We start from the raw sequence: 25,348 nt of genomic DNA on the forward strand, positions 1-25,348 counted from the left end.
AAACAAAAAAAGCGTCACAACACAATGTAACCTCTGCATGAACAGAGGCAGAAGAAGAGTAAGGAACCAGTTCTTCTCGGAGGAGGAAAGAAAGGATTTCCAGAGCATATGATCTTTGAACTGGGCTTCTGAAGGATGAGGAGGAGTTTTCCATTTGTTGAAGGGGGCTCCTAATTAGTGGGGAAATCATGTACAAAAGCATGGAGGCATCAAGATGCAGGGGCTGTTTCAGATCAGAGAGGTGTTGACTTGCTAGAAGGTAGGCTTCATTCATTCATCCATTTATTTATTCAACAGATACTGAGTAAACCTAGAATGTGCCAGGCACTGTGCTAAATGCAGAGGATTCAAAAGTGAGCAAAACAGATACGATCCCTACTGTGGTGGAGCTTAAATCCAGCGGGGATGGCAGCTGATAACAAAGCTCTAACCATCGTGTGTCAGAGAGGAGGGAAAAGGGATATCCAAGTGTGTGAGGGAGGAGTTGGGGGAGTGGGCTGGGCCAGATTATGAGACCCTCAATACTGTGCTAGGGAGATGGAAATCCCCCTTCAACCCATTGCCAAGTCCTGCCTCTCCCACCTCCCTGAGAGCTCCCAATTTTGTCCAGCTCTCTCACCACCATGACTCTCAGTGCATGCCACCATCCGCTCCTTGAATGAATGTGACAGTCTTCTAAGGGGCCTCCTTGTCTCTTGTCCCCCACCCCTAGCCGTCATCCTCAATGCAAACAGTGTGATTTTTCAAGATGAGAATGATCATGTTACACCCTGTGGTAGGCAGAAATCCAAGATGGCCCCATGAGCGCCATCACCCTGGTGTTACTCTGATGATCATGTTATGTCACACAGCAAAAGGGATTTTGCAGGTATAGTTAAGGCTACTAATTAGTCGACCATGAAATAGGGAAATGATCCAGCTGAATCTACCTAATGACGTGAGCTCTTCAAAAGCAGAGAGTTCTCTCCAGCAGGTAGTAAAAGGGGACGTCAGAGAGACTCAGAGCCAAGGAGGATTCAAAGGGCTCGACAAGCTGTTGCTGGCTTGAAGATAAAGGAGCGCCATGTGGAAAGGCCCTGAGAGAGGCTCCTAGGAGCTGAGAGAGACCCGCAGTCAACAGCCAGCAGGAAAACAGGGACCACAGTCCTACAACTACAAGGAACTGGATGCTGCCAACGACCCGAGTGATCTTGGAAATGGATTCTTTCCCAGAGCCTCCACATGAGAACTCAACCCAGCCAACACCTTGCCTTTGGCCTTGGGAGACCCCGAGCAGAGAACCCAGCCATGCCATGCTGGACTTCTGACCTCCAGAACTGCGAACTGATAAACGGGTGTTATTTCGAGCTTAAATGTGTGGTAATTTGCTACACAGCAATATAAAACTAATACACCCCCACAGTTTCTAACCCTCCAGTAAAACTTTTATTGTGGACTTACCTGGTCCAGGCATTTAATCCTCATAACAGTCCTAATAGGCAGATATTTTTATTATCACCATTTCACAGATGAGGAAACAGGCTGGGAGAGATGAAAACTTTTCCTAAGGTCACAAAGCTTACTAGTCACTTACTAGTGACAGGGCTGAGATTTTTACTCAACCAGTCTGACCTCAGAATCCACACTCTGTGGCTTCTCATTTTCCTTAGGACAGGCCCAAATACTGATGCAAGGAATTTAAATCCTTCCTGATCTGGCTCCTGCTCTCTCATCCAACTTCATTCTTAGACACTCCTCTCCTTTAAACTCCTTAGAGCCCCGGTAACTGCCATGCTCTCTTGATTCCTTGACTTTGCACATATGGCTCCTTCTGCCTGGGATGCTGCCTGCCTCCTCCCCTCTGTCTATTTTTCCTTTGGTAAACTCAAATGGTGCTTCCGGTCTTGCCTAAGATGCCACCTCCTCCGGGAAGACTTCCTTGACTCTCCCAGACTGAGTAGGATGCTACTCCAGCATTCCCCTAGCACCTCATGCTCTCCTTTATCAGAGCACAGAAGCCCTGTGTTGGACATGTTTACTCAGCTGTGCTCTCCACTAGATTGTCAGTTCCCTGCAGGCAAGACTGATTTGTTCATCACCAAATCTCTAGAACAGTATCTGGAGTACAGCAGGTCCTCAATAAATATTTACTGAGTGAATGAATAGAAGTGCTTTATTTGGGAGGCAATGGGGGCCATCCAAGGTCTTTAAGCAAGGGAGTGACCTTATCAGACCTGTGCTCACAAGGATAAGCTCAGGGCAATCCTTCCACACAAGGGACCATCTTCATCAGAATCTGAGGATGAAAAAAGTTCATTTGCATTGTGGTCTTGGATTTCTTGAGCTGTGAAACTGGGCACTTACCTCTTCTTGACCACGTCTGGATACTGGAAAATGCCAGAAACTATCACGGTAGTCACTAGGTTCCCCCTTATGGAGGTGGCATGTGAGAAAAGAGCTTGTGACTTGTGTCTGGGCCCGGAACTCCCACTAGAATCAGGCGTCCCCCTGCCAAGAAGGCTGTGCGAAGCCGAGGCGATGCGGAGAGCCACAGACATGACCCTGGGGGGACCGGGAGCAGCCTCTGAACGTCCTCCTCCAGCTTAGGTCTCCTATATCTACACTTGCTCACGGAGCACACTGCCCCATCTTGTTATCCTTAAATATGCAAACACTGCCTCCTGACGCGGAAGACGGGAAGGCCTTCCTCGTTAAAGGTGGGCTTACAGCTCCCAGCTGAAGGGCATGTGATGCGATCTGAGGCTCTCCGTTAGAGACGCTGACTGTCTCGGTTTCCCTGTCTGTGCAAAGGGCACTCCCCCAGACGGCGCTGCCTTGACTGACCAGGAAACGCGTCTAGGGGCGCCGGGAACCGTGCAAAAGTTGTCAACAGGCGTCCAACTGGCTCTAGACGCATGGAGAGGAGCCAATGGGCCGAGGGAGACGCAGAGCCAACCTCTGCCTAAGCGCGGGCTCCAGGCCCTGCAGCGGACGGGTCCCCGAGTTCTCCCTGCGCGGACACGAAACAGAGTCGCCAGTCCGCAGACAGGGCGGAGACTCCTGACTGCGGCGCAGGAGAGGGGCGGACTGGGCGCACCGGGCGCGGCGAGGCCGCGAGGGGCGGGCCTGGGCGCCGCGACTCCCGCGCTCAGGCCGCAGCTCTGGGTGCCAGGGGCGGGAAGGGGAGGAGCCACGTGGGGAGGAGCAAAACCCGGAGGCCCCGGGAACCTTGGGCAGAGCCAGAACGGCGGGAACCCGAGCCCGGGCGCAGTGCCCTGGGAGCGCGCGCCGTCCGGGCCGAGCGCAGCCGCAGCTGCTCCAGCCCGCGCTAGCGCTTGCCTTTGGTGCGCAGCCGGGGAGAAGGTCCAGTACTGACGGAAGCGAGGGTCCTGGGCTCCTGTCCTCTCCTAGAGCTGCCAGGCTGCTCGCCCTGCCCTTGCTGCCCCCGCGGGGCCCGGCCCGACCCTTCACCTGCGTCCTGGTTGCGCCATGGATCCTTCGGAGAAGAAGATATCGGTGTGGATCTGCCAGGAGGAGAAGCTAGTGTCCGGCCTCTCCCGCCGTACCACTTGCTCGGACGTGGTGCGGGTGCTGTTGGAGGACGGCTGCCGGCGGCGAAGGAGGCATCGGCGGAGCCGGCGGCGGGGGGCAGCCGGCGACCCGCCAAGCCCGGGGGAGATGCCGGAACCCCTGGACGAGGACGACGAGGACGACGACGAGACGCTGCCACAGGGCATGCTGTGTGGGCCTCCGCAGTGCTATTGCATCGTGGAGAAGTGGCGGGGCTTTGAGCGCATCTTGCCCAACAAGACGCGCATCTTGCGCCTCTGGGCTGCCTGGGGCGACGAGCGAGAGAATGTACGCTTCGTGCTGGTCCGCAGCGAGGCGTCGCTGCCCAACGCGGGCCCCCGCAGCGCCGAGGCGCGCGTCGTGCTCAGTCGCGAGCGCCCCTGCTCGGCCCGGGGGGTCCCGACGCGGCCCAGCCTAGCCATGACCCAGGAGAAGCAGCGGCGGGTGGTGCGCAAGGCCTTCCGCAAGCTGGCCAAGCTCAACCGGCGGCGCCAGCAGCAGCCTTCGTCGCCCTGTTCATCCACTTCGTCGTCCACAGCTTCGTCTTGCTCGTCGTCGCCACGGGCCACCGAGAGCGCGTCGGTGGAGCGTATGGAGACGCTGGTGCATCTGGTGCTCTCGCAGGACCACACCATCCGTCAGCAGGTGCAGCGGCTCCGGGAGCTGGACCGCGAGATCGATCGCTACGAGGCCAAGGTGCACCTGGACCGCATGCGGCGGCACGGAGTCAACTACGTGCAGGATACTTACTTGGTGGGCGCAGACATCGAGGTCGACGGGCCCAGCCCGGAAGAGGAGCCGGAGGCGGCGGCAGCGGCGGCGGCGGTGGCGCCCCTGGACGGCGAGGTTCAGGCGGCCGCGCTGGAGGAGCTGGCCCGGCGTTGCGACGACCTGCTGCGGCTGCAGGAGCAGCGGGCCCAACAGGAGGAGTTGCTCGAGCGCCTCTCAGCCGAGATTCAGGAGGAGCTGAACCAGAGATGGATGCGGCGGCGCCAGGAGGAGCTCGCAGCGCGAGAGGGGCCCCCGGAGCCGGATGGCAGCCTCGACGGCGAGCTGCTGCTGGAGCAGGAGCGGGTCAGGACTCAGCTTAGCACCAGCCTCTACATCGGGCTCCGGCTCAACACGGACCTGGAGGCCGTCAAGTCGGACTTGGATTACAGCCAGCAGCAGTGGGACAGCAAGGAGCGCGAGCTGCAGGGCCTTCTCCAGACTTTGCACACGTTGGAGCTGACGGTAGCGCCCAGTGGGACTCCCGGCTCCGGCGGACCCTCGCGGGAACCCCGGCCTCAAGCCTGCGCCGAGGTGTGGGTGGACCAGGCCCGCGGACTGGCCAAGAGCTGCCCTGGCAACGACGAGGATTCGGATACCGGTCTGAGCTCTATGCACAGCCAGGACTCGGACTCGGTGCCGGTGTGCGAATCCCTTGTGTAGGGGGAGAAGCGTGGGGGAGGGAGACGGCCTTTTCTCCCTTCCTTGTAGAAAGCACCAGACCGGCCGGCTCAGGGACTTGAAACCGGGCTGCGGGTGGGCCCGGACCTCCTGCCGGGCAGCAGTGCCCGGACCGGGCGCGGGGAGGGGATCGGGTCGCCTGCCCCGCAGCCGCCCTCCTCTGGCTCCGGAGCGAGTGCCGAGGAGGACGCGGGAGAAGGAAGGCGGGTCTCTAGTGCAAGCTCTTTTAGGGGAAGGAAGGAGGGAGGAGGTGAGAACCCCATATTAGAAAACAAACGCCCCAGGGAAATTGACGTGGTCCGAGCCCATTTTCAAAAAAGGAGAGAAAAAGTATTATGGAGAGTTCACCACTCTTCTGTATGGGAAGGACTGATGGCAGCTAGAACTTTAGTTTGTGGCATAAAGTGCTTTTAAAAGAAACACTTGGATGGAAAGGAAATTCCTTGAATGTTAATTGTGACTGTGAACGTGTTAAAACTAGCCAAAGAGGACGCACTGGTGTTGGTCTCAGCCTTTCTTACATCTTTGATAAAACCCATAGGCACCCAAATCCTGGCTGTTTACATTTCTGCAGATTGGAGAATTACTCATCTGCTAAACTGTTTGCCTTTTATTTTCTTTCAAAGGCTGAACTGTATCAAAGACTGACCTTGTATTTCCTCCTAGCAAATACAGTCTATGTTAAACTGAGATCCTTTTTCCAAAATAACCTTTTATTATTACCAAAGCCAAACATAACCCTTTTGAGATATGGAGTCCTGGCAGACATAATCCCAGGTTAAAATTTAATCTAGGCCCGTTGGGATTTGCTCCTGCGAAAGTATGTGTCTTGTCCTTTCATTCATATTGCAACATCCACTCAGTCACTGTTCCTTCAGAAAAAATAAAAGGGAAGTTGCAGAATTCAAGTTAAGTACAACTAAATTTGCTGTTTAGTGAACACTCTTACTGAAACTAAGACTTGAAAGCAAAGATCTTTGCTAGCGTTCAGCTTTTGGCCTGAGCTGTAAGATTGAAAGCAATCATGACCTCAGTGGATTTTCCCCAAACCCAAGTCTACCATCAGAATCTTTGGTCAGAGATTAATCAGTTACTTGTTCAGACCTAAACTGAGATAGTGTAAATATTAAGGCTTGCTAGATAAGGCCTGAAAAGAAAAAAAAAAAAAATCCAACAATCTAATATACACCTTGAGTGAATAATTTGATTAAGAATGGCATGTAGCCATAGATAAAAGCATATGAAAGGGAGCTGACCCCTTCACTTGAATGACTCTTTTGTGGCTCACGCCTTTGCACATGCCAGGTGATGCAAGTGCAAAACGCCTCCCTCAATAGCTGGCGATGGAGCCCTGATGTGGGCTCCATGTCATTGTTCCAGTTATTTCAGTGAAAACTTATCAGTTGGAGCTGGTTGTTGCCCCTGTGGAAGGAGCCTGCTGGCAGTGTTCCCTCTGGAGCTCAGTATTTCTGAGGAATGTGGGATCTAATCTGTCCCAAGGAGGATTAACAATGGGGTGTGTGTGTGGTGCCAGCCTGGTGCAGAAGCCTGGTATCAATCTCCCCGTGGAGGGGATGGCTCCAGTTTCAACCCTACATGCGAAGATAACTTAAGAGGTCTTGCTTTACAGAGAAGTTTCTTCCCTTGGAGAGATTCTCTGTCTGTCCAATGGGAGCCTGCCCCCCTGACCTCCCCAAGCCATTTGGACTGTCTCCTTTTTAGAGACAGTCCGCTCCACCCCACCTTCACCATGCTATTACAACACTCGTGGATATTTTCAAATTTTCCAGTAAAATGGGAATTAAAAGGCCCCTTTCTTAATTGATGTTTTCGGAAGACATTAGCTGGCATAATTATGGTTTTTTAGTTTCGTCTGATGCAGAAAACGTCTATGCATTTGGTCTTGAGCACAATTAAAATGAGGAAGGGACCAAAAGAAACCTACTGTCCCCAGACAATCATTTGATCCCATTAAAAAAAGCCTAATGACAGCTTTCCTTTTGAGACAGAGGTAAAATCCTCATTAGTGTGTGACAAACGCCACTTTTCTGCGTGGTTTATGCTGGCAGTGGGCTGACCTGGCAGTTTGAAAATTATTGTGCTTTTTGTTTTTCCCCAGGGTGCTGGGGGAGGTGGTGCTTGGACTTTTATTGACTCAAAAGAGAACCCAGAAGTTGGCAGAACAGGACTGCTGGCAGAAAGGGGCTGTTTTCCGTTTCTCTGTTATTATTTTAAACTTTGACGGGCTGCTGACGTCAGCAAATATGCCTGAAGCCTGTAAAGCAAATAAGGCACATCACAGGGAGGACTGTGGGATTTTCTGGTGCCCTCTTTCCAGAACCTTCCTGTCCCAGCCACCTGAAGATGCTTCTCCAGTCAGCTCTTCAGGCAGCAACGGGGTTTGTTTATATAACAGTGGGTGGCCTCATCTGCCCATTTTTTCTTTCATCCAAATCAATTATGTCCCCCAAAGTCACTCTGTGTGGATAGGAGAAAGGAGGGCAGGGGAGGTAAAAAAAAGGAGACAATAGTTCCTTTTACTAAGAGCTTTTGTAAACCTGAGAAAGGTGAAATATGGATATAAAAAGCACCAAAACAGGGCCTATGCTTAGCCTCATAAATGCCAGATTGTTTTAAAATTTCATCCACTTTTTAAATAATCATCACGGCACTAGGAATAAGAATGGATGCGTAGCGGTGAATGCGCCCGCGCCAGGATTTCTGTGCCCCTGGGAACAGCAACTCCTCTCCTGTTCTCCAGGCCTAACAGAAATCCGGGGGAGGAGCCAGCGAGGTCGGGAGGAGAGTATGGAACAGAGTAGGCTCCCTACCCGGAAGCCCCATCGTTTTTTTGGAACTGATACAATTTATTGTATCTTCGATCTTAATTATTCCATTCTTAGCCACCTCCCAAGCCAAAAAGATTCCATCTGGCATCTCTGTCTGTTTACTTCTTTATAAAACACGTTTATTATTATTATCTGACGATAAAAGTTATATACTATAGTCCTTATGATGGACCTAAACATAAGTAAGAAGAAAGAAAAGTCACTCAAAATCCTGTCACTAAAAGCCTACCACTACCAACATTTGGTATCTTTCCTTCCAGACCTTTTGAATTGTGAAGGTTTTATATTTTGCTTCTTTTTTTAAAAAAAAGTATAATTTTGATGAGATTGTGCTTTTATGCTCAGGGTTTGACAGACTCCTTGTAAGCGGCTCCATCCGCCTGCTGGATGCGCCATAGCGTGTGTACCTGTTCTCGTATTGTTAGCTTGTTCCCAGTATATTTTTTTTACCATTATAAAGTAACACCGTGATAAACTTCTTTGTGCACGTATCTGTTTCCCTGATTAGACTGTTTCCCAATAGGGTAGGTTCCCAGAAAGAGAATTCCCAGAGTACAAACATTTAAAGTCTTGATACTTAATTGCCAATTGGTTTTCAGAAGATTTGTTTTAATTACAATCTACTGTGCATGACAGTGTATGTTTCACCACACCCTGGCTTTCATTAGATATATTTTGTTAAGAAAATATTTTAATCATAATTAATTAATTAATTATTCATGGCCCCAGGAACCCAGGGCTGGCAACCCCTGACTTAGAATATCCTTATAACAGAAAGGGCGGGTCATCCGGCCAAAAGTGCCTTCTTCCCGTTTCCTTGTCTTCCTGGGCACCGCTTAGTAACAGAAATCTTGTCTCATATCTGAGATGTCCGGAGATCTGTGCCAGCAGGGAGGGCAAAACTCCACGTGAGCGAGATTAAGGGGATTAACAAATAGGAGGACCACATTTATAAAAAGAAAATATTCATATTATCTTTTTTCGTCTCGAGTCTAGCAGAAAAGTTTATTTTTAGAAGGTGATGTCATAAAACGTATTTGATTTTGTACTTCTCTCTACTCACCCCTACCAAAAGTGGAATCAAAATAAAATAAATACATAAGCCAGCTTGTTAATTAACAGTCTCTAATTAATAGTTTAGATTTTTCTAAGATTTTCTTTTTACATATGATACCACATCTGAGCTTGGCCTTAAATTCTTGAAGAGGGAAAACTTGATGATAACAATTTGTGACATTTCCAGTGTGAAAATGTTTGTGAAACACGTTCTCCCAAACGGAGAGGAAGGAAGCTGGGTCGGAACTGCCCTTCGTGGAGTGCTCTCCAAATGCCAGAGCCTTGTGCAGAGCATTTTCCCCTGCATTTTCTCTGCATTCATCTTGTGAGATAGAACTTTTTAACGTCCAGCTTTTACAGATAAAGAAATGAAGCCACCCAGCTGACAGGCAGCAGATGCAGGATTTGAATCCAAGCCTGACTCTGAAATCCATGCCCATTTTGCGACATCACACCTGTCCCGCTACACCCATGGAGTGTTGGGCACACCCAGGGAAAGATTCCTCACAGGCCTAGAGTGTTGGCACTGGGAGGGCCTCACAGGTTATCCAGTCTTGTCCGAGTGTTTCCACCAGGACGTGGAGGGATTTTCTCAAAATCATGGAGCCAGTAAATATGGATCAGGTGAGGATTTAGGAAAAGACAAAGGAGGAGAAATTCCTATGTAAATATCAGGGTATCTGCCTGCAAGAGGTGAAGCCTTTGCCATGAAAAAATTTCCTACAAAAAAATTAATGTCCTGTTTTTTTAGCATGGAGGTTTTGACTGAATGTCCCAAAGGCACAGGTGCATGGTCAGTCAATAACATGGAATCCTCAGCCATCAGGGCAGGCAGCTGTGTGCTCTTCATAGTCACATCTGGAAGATGGCATCAACAACCATGCTGTGCTGGAGCTGTCCACAGCTCTTTTCACCAGGCCTTGTTTCTGGTTGAGCTTCTGTGTACATAAAGATCAGGGAAGGGTTGAGGGAGGGCGTCCTGGGCCTTCCGAGGACCCCTGAGCCCATGGAGTTGGGCACGCACCTAATTGAGGGTGTCTTTGGCCACGCTGACTCCACTGCACATGTGGAGACCTAGCATGGGTTGCTTTGAAGGATGCTGTCCCAGCTTCTGCCCCTCATCCATTCCCATGCAAACTGTTCCTGTTTCAGACACTTCCAGGATTCCCCATAGCTTTCAGTATAAAATCCACATTACTTAGCAGAATTTACAAGGTTGAGACTTATCCAGCTCAAGACCCCTCTCTCAGGTCCTTCCCCCACCACCCCTCCTTAAGACCACAGAATTGAGCAGACCTTATTTCTTCATTCAGGCCACACTGCCACCCTCCATTTGTGCGAGGGCCCTCTTCTGTTTTATTGACTTCATGTTCCCCTTCCTCCCCCATTCCCACTCTATTTGCCTTCTTGTCCCCACCATAGGCACCTATTCCAGTGTATTTAATCCATGACCTTGCAAACCATCTTGCATATTCAGGGCTGCCATGCTGCACACCTCCAGGGGGCACCATTCATGTTGTGTTCTGGAATCATGCTCCAGAGGGCACCATTCACATACAAAACTGTGAATGGTAATCCTGAAGTTGAGCAATGTGCTGGCACAATCCATTTGCTCATGTATGTAGATGCATCCTTAAAAAGCAGAACAAAATGGCCTCTGTGCTTCTAATACACATGATCTTTATTGGGCTATAAATCTCATTCTATCTGTCTCTTTTTTCACATGATGTTATGTTTGTGTGAGCACTCCACACTGCCATATGTAAATCCAGTTCATTATTTTCTGACCTGCATGGTATTCCATCACTTTAATTTTTACATTTCCTTAGTGAGGGACACCTAGGTTGTTACCAATTCCTTGCTGTCTCAAACAATGCTGTAATGAACACAGATAGAAACTGGTGGCTGTGTGTGAGAATTTGTCTGAGGTCTAAAATCCATCAGTCTGAGTGCTGAACTACCAGATTGCTCTCTTGAATGGCTGCACCACATTAGGCTCCTACTATCCATGAAGATTCCCTTTTCCCCTATAGCCTCGCCAGCACTTGGTATTATCCAACTTTCTACTGTTTACAAATTTGCTTTAATTTGCATTTCTTTGAATTCTAGTGAAGTCGACTTTCATTTGCTCATCATCCTTTGGGCTCCCCTTCTATTAACTGCCTATTGTTGGCAATCGTTTTCCCTTTGGGTCTCTTTTTTCTGGCAGATCTGCAGGAGTTCCTTACATGTTCTGACTTTGTTGTTAGCCTTAGAGTAAGTATGAATATCTTATTCTAATCTACCCTCCATCTTTAATTTTGCCTGTGGTAGCCATTGTTGAAAAATGTCTTTAATTTTAATATAGTCAAATTTATCACTCCTGCCCCCACTGATGGTTTGTGATTTAGAGTGTTTGTTTAAGAAATGAAGTCACAAAGATATGCTTCTATATTTTCTTCTTTTAGCCTCATATTTTTTCTTTCTCTCTCTCGTTCTTTTTTTCCCTCCCTTCTTCCCCTTCTGCCTTGCTCACTCCTGCATCATTGATTAACTGGAATACTTCCATAGAAAGATTCCTCCTTTTATCAAGTGTCACTCTGAAGGGCAGTTTACATCCTGAATATCCTGAAATATAGGATAAAAGCAACATTCTTACCTTTTATTTTTATTTACCACTGTTCAAAATAATGTGGTTGTTCCCTAGCATTCTCCAAAGGTGATTAATGAGATTTTTCTTCTTTGTTCATCTTTTTGGAGATCATTATAAAATTTCAAATTTAAAACATTTACTGTGTTTCAAACCATTGTAGTTATTGTCTCATCCTGGATAGTGGGAGCCTCTTCAGGTTGGCTCCTGAATCCTTTTCACCCATTTTCTGTCATCTTTTTGGAGCTTCCTTTGCTCTCTGGTGTGTCAGAATGTTCCGGGCTCACACTGTACATTCTCCGTTCCAGATCTGAAATCAGCCATCACTGCGAGGAGCCCTGATTCCTTTCGATGGGAAAAGATATTTAGAAACCACAGTCTGGATACTAGGGGTGCTCACTGCCACTGGGTGGGTGATTGCTATTAGGACATTTTAGTAGAGAGAGCTGGGAAATACACTGTTTTAGTTTTCTTTCAATTTTTTATTGTGGCAAAATACGGATAACATGAAATTTGCTAATTTAACACTTTTCAAGTGTCCAGTTCAGCCATGTTAAGTCCACTCACAGTGTTGTGCAGCCATGATTGCTATCCATTTCCAGAACTTTTCTATCATCCCAAACAGAAACTTTGTATCCTTAAACAATAAGGGACCTCCCTGTTCTCTCCTCCCCACAGTGGGTGGTAACCTCTGTTATCTTATTTGGAGAAATGTCTTTTCAAGTCCTTTGCCCACTTTGAGTCGATTGTCTGTCTGTTTTGTTGTTATTGTTGAGTTGTAGGAGTTCTATATTTATTCTGAATATTAATCCCTTATCAGAGGTAAGATTGCAAATACTTTCTCCCATTCCATTGATTGCCCTTGTTGGTAGTGTCTTTGATGCACTGAAGTATTTTTGATTTAGATGAAATCCAACTTGTTTTTTCTTTTGTTGCTTTTGTTTTTGGTGTTATAGCCAAGAAATCCTTACAAATCCAATGTCATGAAGCTTTTCTGTATGTTTTCTTCTAAGAGTTTTATAGTTCTGGCTCTTTCATTTAGGTCTTTGACAATTTTTTGCCAGTATTTTTGTTGCTTTTATTGACAAGTGGCTTTTTGAAGATCCTTACTCTGCCATTCCCATCAACATCACTTAAGATTATTTTTTCTGTCTTTCTTCTTTCATTGGAAAGATAGATTTTCTTGGCTGATTTGAAAGTTAGACATTTAATTTTGCTCTTCTGCTTCTCCAAACTTACTAAGAGCCATGCTTAGGCTTATTTTTCCAGACCAATATATAAACTTATCAAATCTGTGTTTGTCCCCAACAAGAAAAGAACCTTATCACACTACTCTCACTTCTTTGGTCTCTCTCCCTTTTCCTTTTGGTGTCATCTACAATTTCAGTTATAGAAAATGTCATTTAGCTAATAATAACCTTTCTCAGTATATTTTATTGGGATCATATTAAATGTATACATTATCTTGAGCAGAATTGATATCTTTATGATGAGTCATTCTATCTGACATTAGAATAATAATAAGGTACAACAAATCACCCCCAAATTTAGTGTGGTTTAAAATAATGATCGTTTATTCTCACTCATGTATCTGTGGGTCAGCTGGAGGTTAGTTGATCCAGGCTCGCCTCAGCTGAACTTGTCTCCAGTCTGTGGGTTGGGCTTAGGTCTGTTTAATGTGTCTGTCACCCTCCTTAAACCAGAGGCGTAGAACTTCCCCAAGAGTCCCTTGGGGTTGTTACAGAGGCATTAGCCTAGACTTTTTCTTTTTTACATCTACTTCTGTGGACCTTGGCCAGGCTTCAATCCATGTCAACACACAAATACTGAGTGCCTGCCATGTGTCAGGCCTAGGGTCTAGGCTTACAAAAGCAGGGATCATTGAAATAGGCAACAATTTTAAATCATTGAAGATACTCTCTAAGACACTGGTATTGGGATTTTAAATTGGTTAAGCCCTTTGGATTCATATTTTTTTAGGTGGTGGTTCTACTTTGAGGTATCTACAGAATATTTGCACAAGAGGTCAAGGATGTAAGTTTATGATGTCCATTGCAGCAATACTTGTAATAGTGAAAAATTAGAAACCATACGAAACAGGAAACTGGCCATATAAACCTTGTTACAATTATATTTATTTAATTTTACACAGCTACTAAAATAATGTAGATCTGCATTGCTGATGTAGAAAAATATCTACAATATACTGTTAAATGAAAAAGCAAGTAAACGGAGGTAGTATAAATTCATTAATTATTTCTATAGCTCTAAAAATCACACATTTCTTAGCTTTGTCCACTGAAAAGGTCTGGGATCAATTACTGCCTAGTAGAAATGAGTACCGCTAGGACCTGTATTGTGGTATCTAAATACCATTTTCTGTTAAAAAGGTAAAGCTTCCTTGAAGTGGTGACTGATTCTGAATCCACTACAAGAAATATGTAAGTACATCTTATGTACTAGGAAGCAAGGAAACCGTTAAAGACTTTATGGTTTTATCTAAACTCAGGGGCAACCCAAAGGGGCTCCAGTGACTAGAGATGGGAAAATATGAGTTGCAACAAGAATAAAAACTGCAATGGATTGAAATGTATCAAAAATACAAAAATCTAGGGGTTCACAATGATACTACAAAAAGATAAATTAACTCAATCACCTTTGGAGGTTGCTAGGATACTACCTTGTTATTCTGGAAATCAGTAATAAAGAGAACACTTGTTCTGTCTTTCTTGTGCACACTGTGTTTTTAAGTCATTGAACAGTTGATGAGAGAAAGTTTTTCTATACAAAAGAATTTTAGCTAAAAAGTACAGAATGAATGATAGAATTAGAAAATTACCCTTGTGCAAGCCCTAATGAATTAATGCATCTAGACAGTGGTCATTGATGGATACTCAAACGAGCAGATGTAAGTTAATGGGAAACTTCGTAGTGGATGGATCTGCTGGCGACACTGACATCCATGGAACATCCAGTCATGATGGGCCTCCTGGTGTGATCAAACAGGAAGCACTCAGCCCCACCTATCAAACTGTTCCATCCCAAATAACTGAATCTGAATCTAACGAAGAGTCTGGTTCTACTGAGGAAGTTACAGGAAACAGGAAGACTAGAAGAACGTGTGGAATGATATTCTGAGTATGTAAACAGTCAAATCCAGACCATGGGAAATTCTATAGGACAGAAGCCCGTGTATAAATAGCCTCAAAGAAGGAGGGAGATAGAACTACTGTAACTATCGTGGATTAAAAGAGACTAAGAGACATATCAACCAGTTATGGACTTCTTTTAAATATTAATTCAAACAAACCAAAAGATAAAAAGAAAATTTTAACAACAATCAGGAAAAATAGAAAATAGATGATTATTAAGGGATTATTGTTATTTTTAGATATAGTAATGGCAAGATGGTTGTGTTTTCAAACCTGTTAGAAGTGCGTGATAAAACGCCGTCGTAGAATAATATGATGTCGGGGATTTGCTGGGGTGTTCCAGGAAAAAAACTTTTGAGGTAGGGGAGAGAGAAAAAAAAATAATAAAAAAATTGTTGATATTTGTTGAAGCTGAATGAGGGGTATGTGGGGATTAATTACACTGCTCCCTGTATATGTATTGGTTGGAAGATTTCCATAATAAAAAATGAAAAATTGTAAAAGAGAAAAAGAAAAAGAAAAGTCAGCTTGCAGAATAGTGTGCATAGTATAGTTTATTTTCTTTTTGACAAACAAAACAGAACAAAAGACTATGTTCTATTATCTGTGGTTATCTTTGGGAAATGGGATCAGGGAGTGATGTGGGAAACTGCTGTTTTTTAATTATAAACTTGCATATCATTTGAGTTTTCAATAAGGACATATAACTTAAGTAACTTAAAAAAAAAAGAATGAATAAGGTGTCATAATTAAGATATGAGCAAAGTACTGTGGGGAATGGTTTACTGTGTCCCAGTTGAATGTGGCCATTGAAAACAGGACCTAAAACTGCGAGAGTGAAGAGTGCACTTGAATAACTGGAGGAGGCTCAGCATGACCCCAAACCAACCAAGCGCCATGCCTCAAGGGATTAACAAAGTGCTCCATGCTCTCTGGGAAAGATGGTCTTCTCATCTCGTCATGTGGCAGCAAAGCAGGCTTTAGAGTAGAGCAAGGCCATGATTAGTTGCCTGAAGGAAAGTATTTAATCGGCTCATTCTGTGTTAAAATACAAATTCTTATAGTTTTCAACTAATCTCTTAAGGCCTGAATAAAAATACTTAGTTATGAAGGTGTTACCAGTTATTCGTTTTCCAACCATGTCTTTCTTCCGTGTCAGCGAGTTTCCTGAGTGGGTCCAAATCCAGGGGGAGAGGGTAGCTGAGGGGCAAAAAGGTCTGACATTAGCGTTAGTGGGTTTAAACCAGTGACTCCTGGGGGCACTGTGGAGTTTTTACAGGGCGTCCACAAACCCACACCCACACCAGACACAGTCCGTGGGCATAATAAATCATCCTTCACATTCAGGTACTGTTAGTTTGTGAATTTTTGAAGATGGCATCGTGATGAATACAATCAGAATCTTTTAAAATCCTTACTGAAGTTAGAGGAGTTTTAGGATTTTCTGCATTGACTACCATTATATGGGGCCATCTAAACTTTTTGATATTAGAAGGAGTCTTCATACAGAAGGAGAATGGTGACCACTGGCCTAGAGTTATGAATTATTCTTAAGCTCCAAGGTTGGGAGTTGGGTGCTCTTTCCATTTGCTATTTTTCAAAAAGTTAACAACCTGAGTGTATGCCTGCCATACTGTCCATTGAGATAGCTGAAGCTGATGTGGCTTCCTTCTCCTTTCTCCTAGGACACCATATACACAACTTCATTAAGTTGTTGATAACGCTGACATGTATTGCCTGTTTTACTTGTGTCTCCCCCACTATGGTGGGATGTGTTGGGGATGTTGGGAGAGGAGAGGACAGGGATTCATTTATTCAACAAACTCATGAGCATCTGCTGGTTCGGCAAGTAGAGGTAGAGAGATGGGCATGATACACGCAGTCCATCATAGAGCTCACTGAATAAAGAGCATGCGGGTGAAGGATAGACAAGCAAATAGACAATCACAATGTAGTATGGGTAGGTGCTACAGCTTCCATGGGAAAATGAAGGAAGCATCTAACTCAGACTGTGGAAGTCAGAGACTCTGGGAGCAGATGATGCTAAGCTGAGATTTGAAAGAGTAGTTGGAGTTGGCCAAGTTGAAGTGGGGAGGGAGAAGCCAGTAAGAGCAAAGCGCAGAGGAAGAGAGCACAAGCTGTGAGCTGAGAGGTAGAAAGTGGGGAGAGAGGAGGTTGGAGAGGTTGGTAGGGATCAGAACGTGATGAGCCTTGTGCACCATGATGGAGACTTTAGACTTAACCTCGAGACAAAAGAGAAGACATTGGAAGTTTAAAGGCAGAAACCTGACATGAGCAGATTTTCCTACTTGAATCATGACTTGGTCTAGAGTATGGATGATGGCTTGGTGTGTTCAAAACCAGAAGTAAGGAGAGGTGTCAAGAGGCTGATTCCTGATGCAGATGAGATCCAGGTGGAGGCCCGAGTGAAGGCGGTAGCCATTGGGATGGAGAGATAACAGACTCATGGGAATACAGTGATCGGGTGGTCCAACAGTTTGAAAGGGAAATGAGGGGGCCTGAAGCAGGGGATGGGGAAAAGCAGAGATCTGAGACATTTAGAAGCTAGCCTCACTCACCTGTGGTAATTAATTATTGGTGGAGGAGGAGGGAGAAGGAGTAACCTAGAATGGCTCTCAGGTCTCCAGCTTGGGCAAACGGAAAGATGTGGGTGGGTGCTTTCCTTGGATGGTGTGTACGATGGGTCTTGGCAAGGGGTGGGAGTGGGAGGTGCTGAACTCAGTCTGGAATATGTTGAGATGAGGTGCCCGTGGGTATTGTCCGGTGAGGGGATGGAGAAGCCAAGGACAGGGTTGTTGCAAGGATTAGATGAGTGTATAAAGACATCAGAAGAGTGCGTGCCACAAAATATGTGCGATATGACTGCTATTATGAAGAATTACTTTGAGAGGTGTGATGGTTCATTTTTTGTGTCAACTTGACTGGATCACAGGGTGCCCAGATGTTTGATTAAACATTATTTCTAGGTAGGTCTGTGAGGGTGTCTCCAGATGAAATGAGCATTTGAATGGGTGGACTCAGTAAAGCAGTTCGCCCTCCTCAGAGTGGATGGGCACCACCCAATCTGTTGAGGGCTTGAGTAGACAGAAAGTTGGAGGAAGAAAGAATTCATTCCTTCCTGCATGAGTGCTTGAGCTGGGACATCAATCTTGTCCTGCCCTCAGTGTTCCTGCTTCTCAGGTTTTTGGACTCAGACTGCATTACACCACTGTCTTTCTTGAGGCTCCAGCATGCAGACGGGAGACTGTGGGACTTCTCAGCTTCCATGATAATGTAAGCCAATTCCTTATAATAAAACTCTTCCTATACATATATATATTTTATTGGTTCTGTTTTTTTTTGGAGAATTCTGACGAATATAAGAGGGTATTTACAAAGGGCTACAGAACCACAAAAGAGGATGTTACTCCACCAGAGGGATTTGCAAAAGCAGAGGAGATGGGACCTAGAAGATGTATGTGAATGTGATGGGTGGCAAAGAAGAGAAAAGGCATTCCAGATGAGGGGAACAGAGTGTGCGAAGGCATGAGCAAATGAAGACCACTGCATGTTAGGGGAGGGGGAGGAGTTTGAAGTATGGGGTATGCCTGGAAGGTGATGGTGATGACACTATGTTAGCACATGGTGAGGCATAGGATGTTAGCATCATAGGCTAGGGCCAGTGCTGAAGATTCTAGAGTTGGAGTGTGCACCATCATCTGATTTGTCATGTCAAAAGACAGCTGTGGTGGCCGTGTGTGGAGGGAAGAAACCGTGTGCAGAAAGACCAGGGAGGGGGTAAGCAATGACTTGGCCAGAACTAGGGCAGTGTTTGTAGGCACGGGGAGGAGGAAACAGGTGTGAGGCATTTCTGATTTGGAACAGACAGGACTTGATGCCTGGCTGTGGGTGGTGAGGAAATGAGAGTTGAGGAGGGGTAAAAGATGACAGGTACCATTCATTAGGACAAAGAGTTGAGAACAGTGTTTAGACTTGGGGGTAAGATGAGAATTTGGGCTTTGAACATGCTGGACATGAGGTACTTTTCAGACATGCAGGTGGAGGTGTGCAGAAGGCAGTTAGAAAAATGAGTTTGGAGTTTGGAAAGCAAAGTGGGAGGGTGATGCTGCTTGGGGAGCCATGCACATGTAAACAGCAGTTGAAGCTATGGAATTGGAAGATCTTGCCCAGGAAGAACGTATGATGAGAAAAGGAGAGGGTATCAAACATCCCACAACAGGTCATGGTTGTGACCTAATTAAGAATTAATTTAACTCATTCACCAAAATCCACATCCAGATTGGAAATATGGAACTCAGCCAATATATTCTTAACTTTCAGTATACAAAGGAAAGGAGTTTGGGATGAGGTAGGTTTGGGTCTTGACTAGAGTGGTCCGGGAACTGAATTGCCTAGCACCGAATATCAAAGGGAATGAATAGCGGTATGTGATCATTATAATAGTACTTTATACACCTGGCATTTAGAGAGCACCTTTCTCCAAAGAACTGGAATCTCTGCCCAGACACCATGAATCCTCATAGAAAGTTCAGGAAGTCTGTAAGAGGCAGGGAAGATTATATTAACTTCTGGCACACAGAAAACATGCGGTTCTGAGAAGACCAGAAAGTTCTCTTTGAGCACAGAGCCAGAAAGTGTAATGGTCAGACAGTCTGGCAGCAAGTCCCCTCCTTGTGGTCAGCAGTCTGACCTGTCTCCTTGTCTAGATCTGACAACACAGGGGCTGGCCTGGTCGCATAGTGGTTAAGTTCACTGGCCCCACTTCTGTGGCCCAGGGTTCAGGGGTTTGGATCTTGGGTGCAGACCTACACACCGCTCATCAAGCCATGCTGTGGTGGCATCCCACAAAAAAGAACTAGAAGGACTTACAGCTAGGATATACAACTATGTACTGGGGCTTTGGGGAGACAAAAAAAAAAAGAGAGAGAGGAAGATTGGCAACAGATGTTAGCTCAGGGCCAGCCTTCCTCGCCGCCCTCCCCCCCCAACCAAAAGCATATCTTAAAAAAAACAAATTTAGATCTGACAACACAATCACATTCATTCCTGGTGTTGCCTATCTTAGATCTCAAATCTCGTCTTAAGCCAGCTCAGGCACAGGGATGCACGTGTTCCAGAAGAAGACATGATTGGAACAAGACATTCCCAAGTGAATAAAGTAGAGAATTTAGAGTTAGACAAACTTAAGTCTGAGGGCCTCAGCTGGTACTTACTGGCTGTGATGCTGGGATGTTTATCTTATATCTCTGGGTCTCAGTTTCTCTAGCCTCAAAATGAAGATAATACTAGGTACCTCAGGGTTGTGTAAAGGTCCATTCATTCAATAAATGTTTATTGAGCATCTGCTGTGTGCTAGGCATTGTTCTAATCTCTAGAGATATAGCAGGAAACAAAACACCCCAAGATCCTGCCCTTGGGCCCTTACCTTCCTAGGAGGTGAGGGGTGGGAGGGGAGGAGAGAGAGATGATCACGAAACAATGGAGGAGCAAATTATCTGGTGTGTTAGCCAGTGATCAGCTCTGGGAGAAGGAGAGAGAAGGTGTATCTGGCACTGAGCGCACTATATAGTGTGTCAGGCCAGCACACTATAGGCACTCAGGATTTGGTGCTGTATTATCATAATGAAGGGAAGATGAAGAGCCTGGGGTGGAATAACAGGCTGTAAATTTTTATGAAAATGTGTCTATCTCTTCAACTTCAATCAGAAGTAAGCAGAAAAGTTGCCAGGGGAGGATAAGGGTAGAAGATTACAAAGTGTAAAAAAGAATCAACCCGAAATGCTTTCAAGTGAGGTGTAATCAGCTGCATGTATTCTAATGACCACTAATTAAGCTGTCTCTCGCGGGCCCCCGGGGAAAATCGCTTGCCCTAACAGGTAGACTATGAAATGCGCCTTATAAGACGCTCAGCATTTAAATTGAGTTTGATTTTTACCATAACTCAGGGAGCAGTTTGGAAAGGCTGGGTGTTTTCCTTTAACAATATCCTTCACAAGTGATCATTTAGGATACCTATACATTTTTAGCTGTATTTTTATGAAAAAGTGAACATTATGTCAATGACATTTCCTCCTACATTTCATTCATGATGCCTTCTTTGGTCGGCCTGAAGGGGTCATGATCAGATGTTTGGGTCACATTTATTAGTTTGACGAATGAAACTTTATTCAGTTAATGATAAAAATGAGAGTTAAAACTTTCCTTATAGACCGGTTAGCCTTCAAACGTGTGCAACGCCTGATTTAATTTTCATGACAACCCTTAAACGTGGATATCTTTTAGATGAGGAAACTGAGGTTTATAGAGATTAAGTAACTTCACATGGTCAAACAGCTAGTAAGAAGTGGAGGCAGGATTTGAACCCAGGTCTGACTTACTACGGACTGCTCATATTTGACCACTATTCCATATCACACACCTCGTGCTAAACCAAGTGAGATGCGGTTCTGGCCTAGGAGAACCCAGTTATTCAAAGGCAGAGAGATACAATTATAAGACAATAGGGCTGGTGATAAATTAGACGTACTAGACATACTCCGGGAGCCCAGAGAGAAGGAACTGCCTACTCAGATTGATTGCATTGGGGAGATCTTTCCAGAAGTGATATTTAAGGTGGGTGTTGGTGGATGAGTAGGAGTTGTCTGGAAGCAAAGAGCAGGGCATGCAGGAAAGAGCACATTGAGCAAGCTTTCTCTCCCTCTAAAGCCCATGCTTTAAACACTCTGCTAAACTAACCACCCTGTTCATCTCACGTTAGTGAGATGGTTGCTGAGTATTCTCTTGTACACTCAGGTCTTCCAGGGAAATGAAAAGGAAAAACAGAAAATGACTCGAGTTAACATCAATAATCAATCTAGAGAATCCAGGTCTTACAAATACATGTTTTCCTTGAACATTTTGCCCTGAGGATTTTGAAATGAGTCATTGATCCGAGGAAAATGATTACAGTGGGAACTGTTAGCCTTGTCCCCCTGGAGGATGGCTTCTTATAGCAAAGTTTTTCTGTCCTATGAGAAATGGACATGCGCTTGCATTTCCATTGAGTCTTACCCATCGTCTAGCACAGCTGGGCTCGGCACAGATGTACCTGAGCTCAGGGCTGTAATCAGAACGAAAGCCCTAATGTAAACCTGGGAGCAAGTGGGCTTGAGATGGGAAAGTGGAACAAGGGAAACGTAACATCTAGCACAGGTCTGGGAACACAGTTGGTATTGGATAAGTGTTTGCTAAATTAAGTCAATAAAATATTAAGTAAATAAAGCAAATAAGTAAATTTATCAGATTTGCCTTTGGTGTGGACATTTTAATTAAATTGATTGGTTACTTCTGACTGTAAAAGACAAAGGAATCAGGCATGGAAGCACGAGGAACAGCTATACAGTGGGCGTGGAGGGAGCCTGGTGCCTCAGGGAAATGAAAGTACTCCAGAGTGGCTGGAGTGTGGGGGGTGAGGGAGATGGTATCCAATGAAGCAGGGGAGGGTAGGAGATCCAGACTCGTAATTAAGGAGCCGAGAACCATGGGAATGTTATTGGGTTTTAGGCAGGGGCTGATTTACTGGATCACTCTGGCTGCTACATGGAGAATGGACCTTAGGGAGCGACAGTTGGTGCTGGGAGAGTTGGTGGGGAAATTCCTGAGGCCTCCAGTGAGGGACAATGGACTCGGGGTGTGGCAGGGAAGGTGGAGAGAGGGGATAGATTAGAGAGTGGGCAGGTAGGGCCAGCAGGGCTTGAGGGAAAGGGAGAAATCGTCACTGACTCCTGGCATTTTCACCTAAGCGACTGATGGATGATGGTGTCATACACCGAGATGGGAGACTACTGGAGATGAGAATGTCTGGAGAGAAAGATCAAGAGGTTGGTTTTAGACCCCGTAGGTATTTTTGGCTGCTTGAGTGACATCCAAATGGAGATTTCAGGCATTGAATATGAGTGTGGAGCCCAGGGGAAAGGTTTAGACTAGAGTGTGTGTGTATGTGTGTGTGTGTATACACATATATTATATTAAGCACAAACAGATTATAGTATCGTAACGCACAGCAAACTGTTTTTTTAATCTAAAATATTTCTTGCACATATCTCTCTGATAACCTACTCAACTTCCTAGTTCTTTTTAATGGCTGAACGATATTCCATCATATGGATATACCATTGCTTTCTAATTAAAAATTTTAAATTATGAAATATGTGAGAAACAGAAAAGTACAGAATCTCTAACAGATATCCATGCACCCGTCACCTAGGTTTAATAGATTTTAGCATTTTGACATATTAGTCTCAGATCTCTTCATTTTGGATTTAAAGAAAAAAAAGGTTTAGATATAGGTAAGGCGCTGCTCCCTTCGCTCTCCTTCCCGTCCTTCACCCCTTCACCCTTCTCCAGAGCTAACTAACCATCCTGAAGGTGGTACGTGGAATTTCTGGACATGTTTTCCTACTTCCTGATGTGTGTTTGCTTCTGTAAATAATATGTAGTATGGTCTTATTTTAAAATTCACATAAATTGCTTCACCCTTTGCAACCACTCTTTTCACCTAACATTATATGTATGATATTTATCCATCTTTCAAAAAACTCCTCTATTAATGGACACTTCAACTTTATTTTATTATTATCATGTTTTTTGGTGAAGGAGATTCACCCAGAGACAGCATCGTTGCCAATCTTCCTCTTTTTTTGCTTGAGGAAGATTAGCCCTGAGCCAACATCTGTGCCAGTCTTCCTCTACTTTGCATGTGGCATGCCTCCACAGCATGGCTAATGAGTAGAGTAGGTCTGCACCCAGGATCCGAACCCGTGAACCTGGGTATGAAGCAGAGCACGTGGAACTTGAGCCGCTCAGCCATGGGGCCAGCCCCAGATTTCAATTTTATTTTTAATCTGCATTATTCCAACATGAACATAGGGCGGTTTACATGGATACAACCTTGGGGACGTCAACCTGAAATGCTCTTTAACGAGGTGCCCTCCGTGAACACTGGTACAAAACCACTACATGTTTATTTCGTGAGCTGAACACTGGAAGGTCAGTCTAGGATATTAACCCGTGACACCCGCAGTGGGCCAAGCAGAGCAGGTGTTATGCAATGCTGCATTCTGGTAAGAATGCCCTCGAAGCTGCTTTGTCATCACGTCAGCTCAGAACAGGAACAGAGCTGCTGAATGAGAGGCGCGGCGCAGAGCCAAGGCTGTTTCTTCTGCGTTGGGCGTTGATGGAGCTGCTTGCTCGCCTGCCCCACTCTTCATCGCGGCCCTTTAAACTTTTCCTAATTGCTCGGTCCTGGAGCCAACCAGCCAGTTCGTACATCAAACACTCATCTTACACCCACAGGACTTCTCGCCTCCTCCTCCTCCTTTTTTTCTTTTTCTTTTTAATGTACACCCAGCACCTCCCAGCTTTAAAAAAAACTTCTGAATGCTTTCAATCTCAAACAAAGCTTTATAGATTTGCTGGCAGGAAATCCAGAGTGGAATTTGCCATTAAATTATAGTAAAGCAACTCTTCAAACAACGTGTACTGAACAAGCAAACACTTTTAAATGTCAATCTCCTACAAAAGCGTGCATTGTCCCTGGAGAACCTGAGTGGCATTAACCTTCTTAGAGTGGGCAGAGTTTACAAAAATGTAACCTATTTCATTTCACGGGTTGCGTGCTGTATGGAACTTTCCACAGTCCCTCAAAAGTAAGGCTTCCTGATAGCACATTTCAACTCAAGTAACTCCTTAATAGGCGAGTACTGCTCCTTTTAGGGAAAAGTGGCAGAATTGTTTTTAATTGAGAAAGAAGTTTTTGATAATGACGAAGTTAAACAGAAAGTGTAATTTTACCTCAACTCTCCTACTTCTCACCTTCTGGAAGGGAATCGTTAATATTTATTAAGCACTGATTGTGTGCCAGGAGCTGTTATCTCAATTAAACCTCACAACAAGCCTATGAGATAAGGATTGCCACTATCCCCGCTTTCCAGATAAGGGACTGGGGCACAGCAGAGTCAATGAACATGTTCAAGGTCATAGGGCTTAGAAGAGAGGAAGCAGGATTTAAGCTCAAGGAGCTTGACTTTAAAGCCCATGTCCCAAAGTTCCTGTACTCCTTTAGGGAATTCTGAAAAAGCTTCCAAGTTTTCAATGTGATAAGAAAGAGGACTACCCAGCAATGAGCACATACCAGGCGCCAATATTGTCCACTTGTTCTCTTTTTTTCAGTCTCTTGGCACATTTATCAGTGCTGAGTGTTATCTTCCCTAATTTATGGATGTCTCCAAGGGCTCACCTGCGGAGGACAGGCAAGTGGTTGGCTTAGGATCTGAACCCAGGTGCTGCAGAAAGAGCTAGAGCCTCCTGCTTCCTTAGAAAAGGATGGAGCACGTAGAAGGTCCTTAATAATGCTTTAGATTTTATAGGTCTACACCTCTTCTGCTCCCTCTTTCTGATGCCAAGGATACATGTATGATTCACTGGGAGAATGCCTGACTCTTAGAGTCTGCAAATTTGTTTAAAGAAGGAAAGCATTAATTCATGGCCTAAATATAAGAACCTACAAATACATCAAAATGTCTTACCGTAGAAGATAATAAAGAAGAAACCAACTGCTGGAGAAGACCTTCCGTGACTCTGCTGATTTCCCCCCGAGCAGTTAA

General features: G+C 45.3%; 1 protein-coding gene across 1 annotated transcript; it reads left to right on the top strand.

Annotated features, from left to right (window-relative positions):
- The first annotated feature begins 266 nt into the window (after nt 1–266).
- On the top strand, nt 267–8,962 carry RASSF10 (Ras association domain family member 10). Its single transcript, XM_014741907.3, has one exon. It carries the CDS (start codon nt 3,469–3,471, stop codon nt 4,978–4,980), a length of 1,512 nt encoding a protein of 503 aa, XP_014597393.3. The 5' UTR covers nt 267–3,468; the 3' UTR covers nt 4,981–8,962.
- Nucleotides 8,963–25,348: the final 16,386 nt, after the last annotated feature.

Source organism: Equus caballus, chromosome 7, assembly GCF_041296265.1.
Source record: "Equus caballus isolate H_3958 breed thoroughbred chromosome 7, TB-T2T, whole genome shotgun sequence".
In the NCBI taxonomy this organism is placed as follows: domain Eukaryota; kingdom Metazoa; phylum Chordata; class Mammalia; order Perissodactyla; family Equidae; genus Equus; species Equus caballus.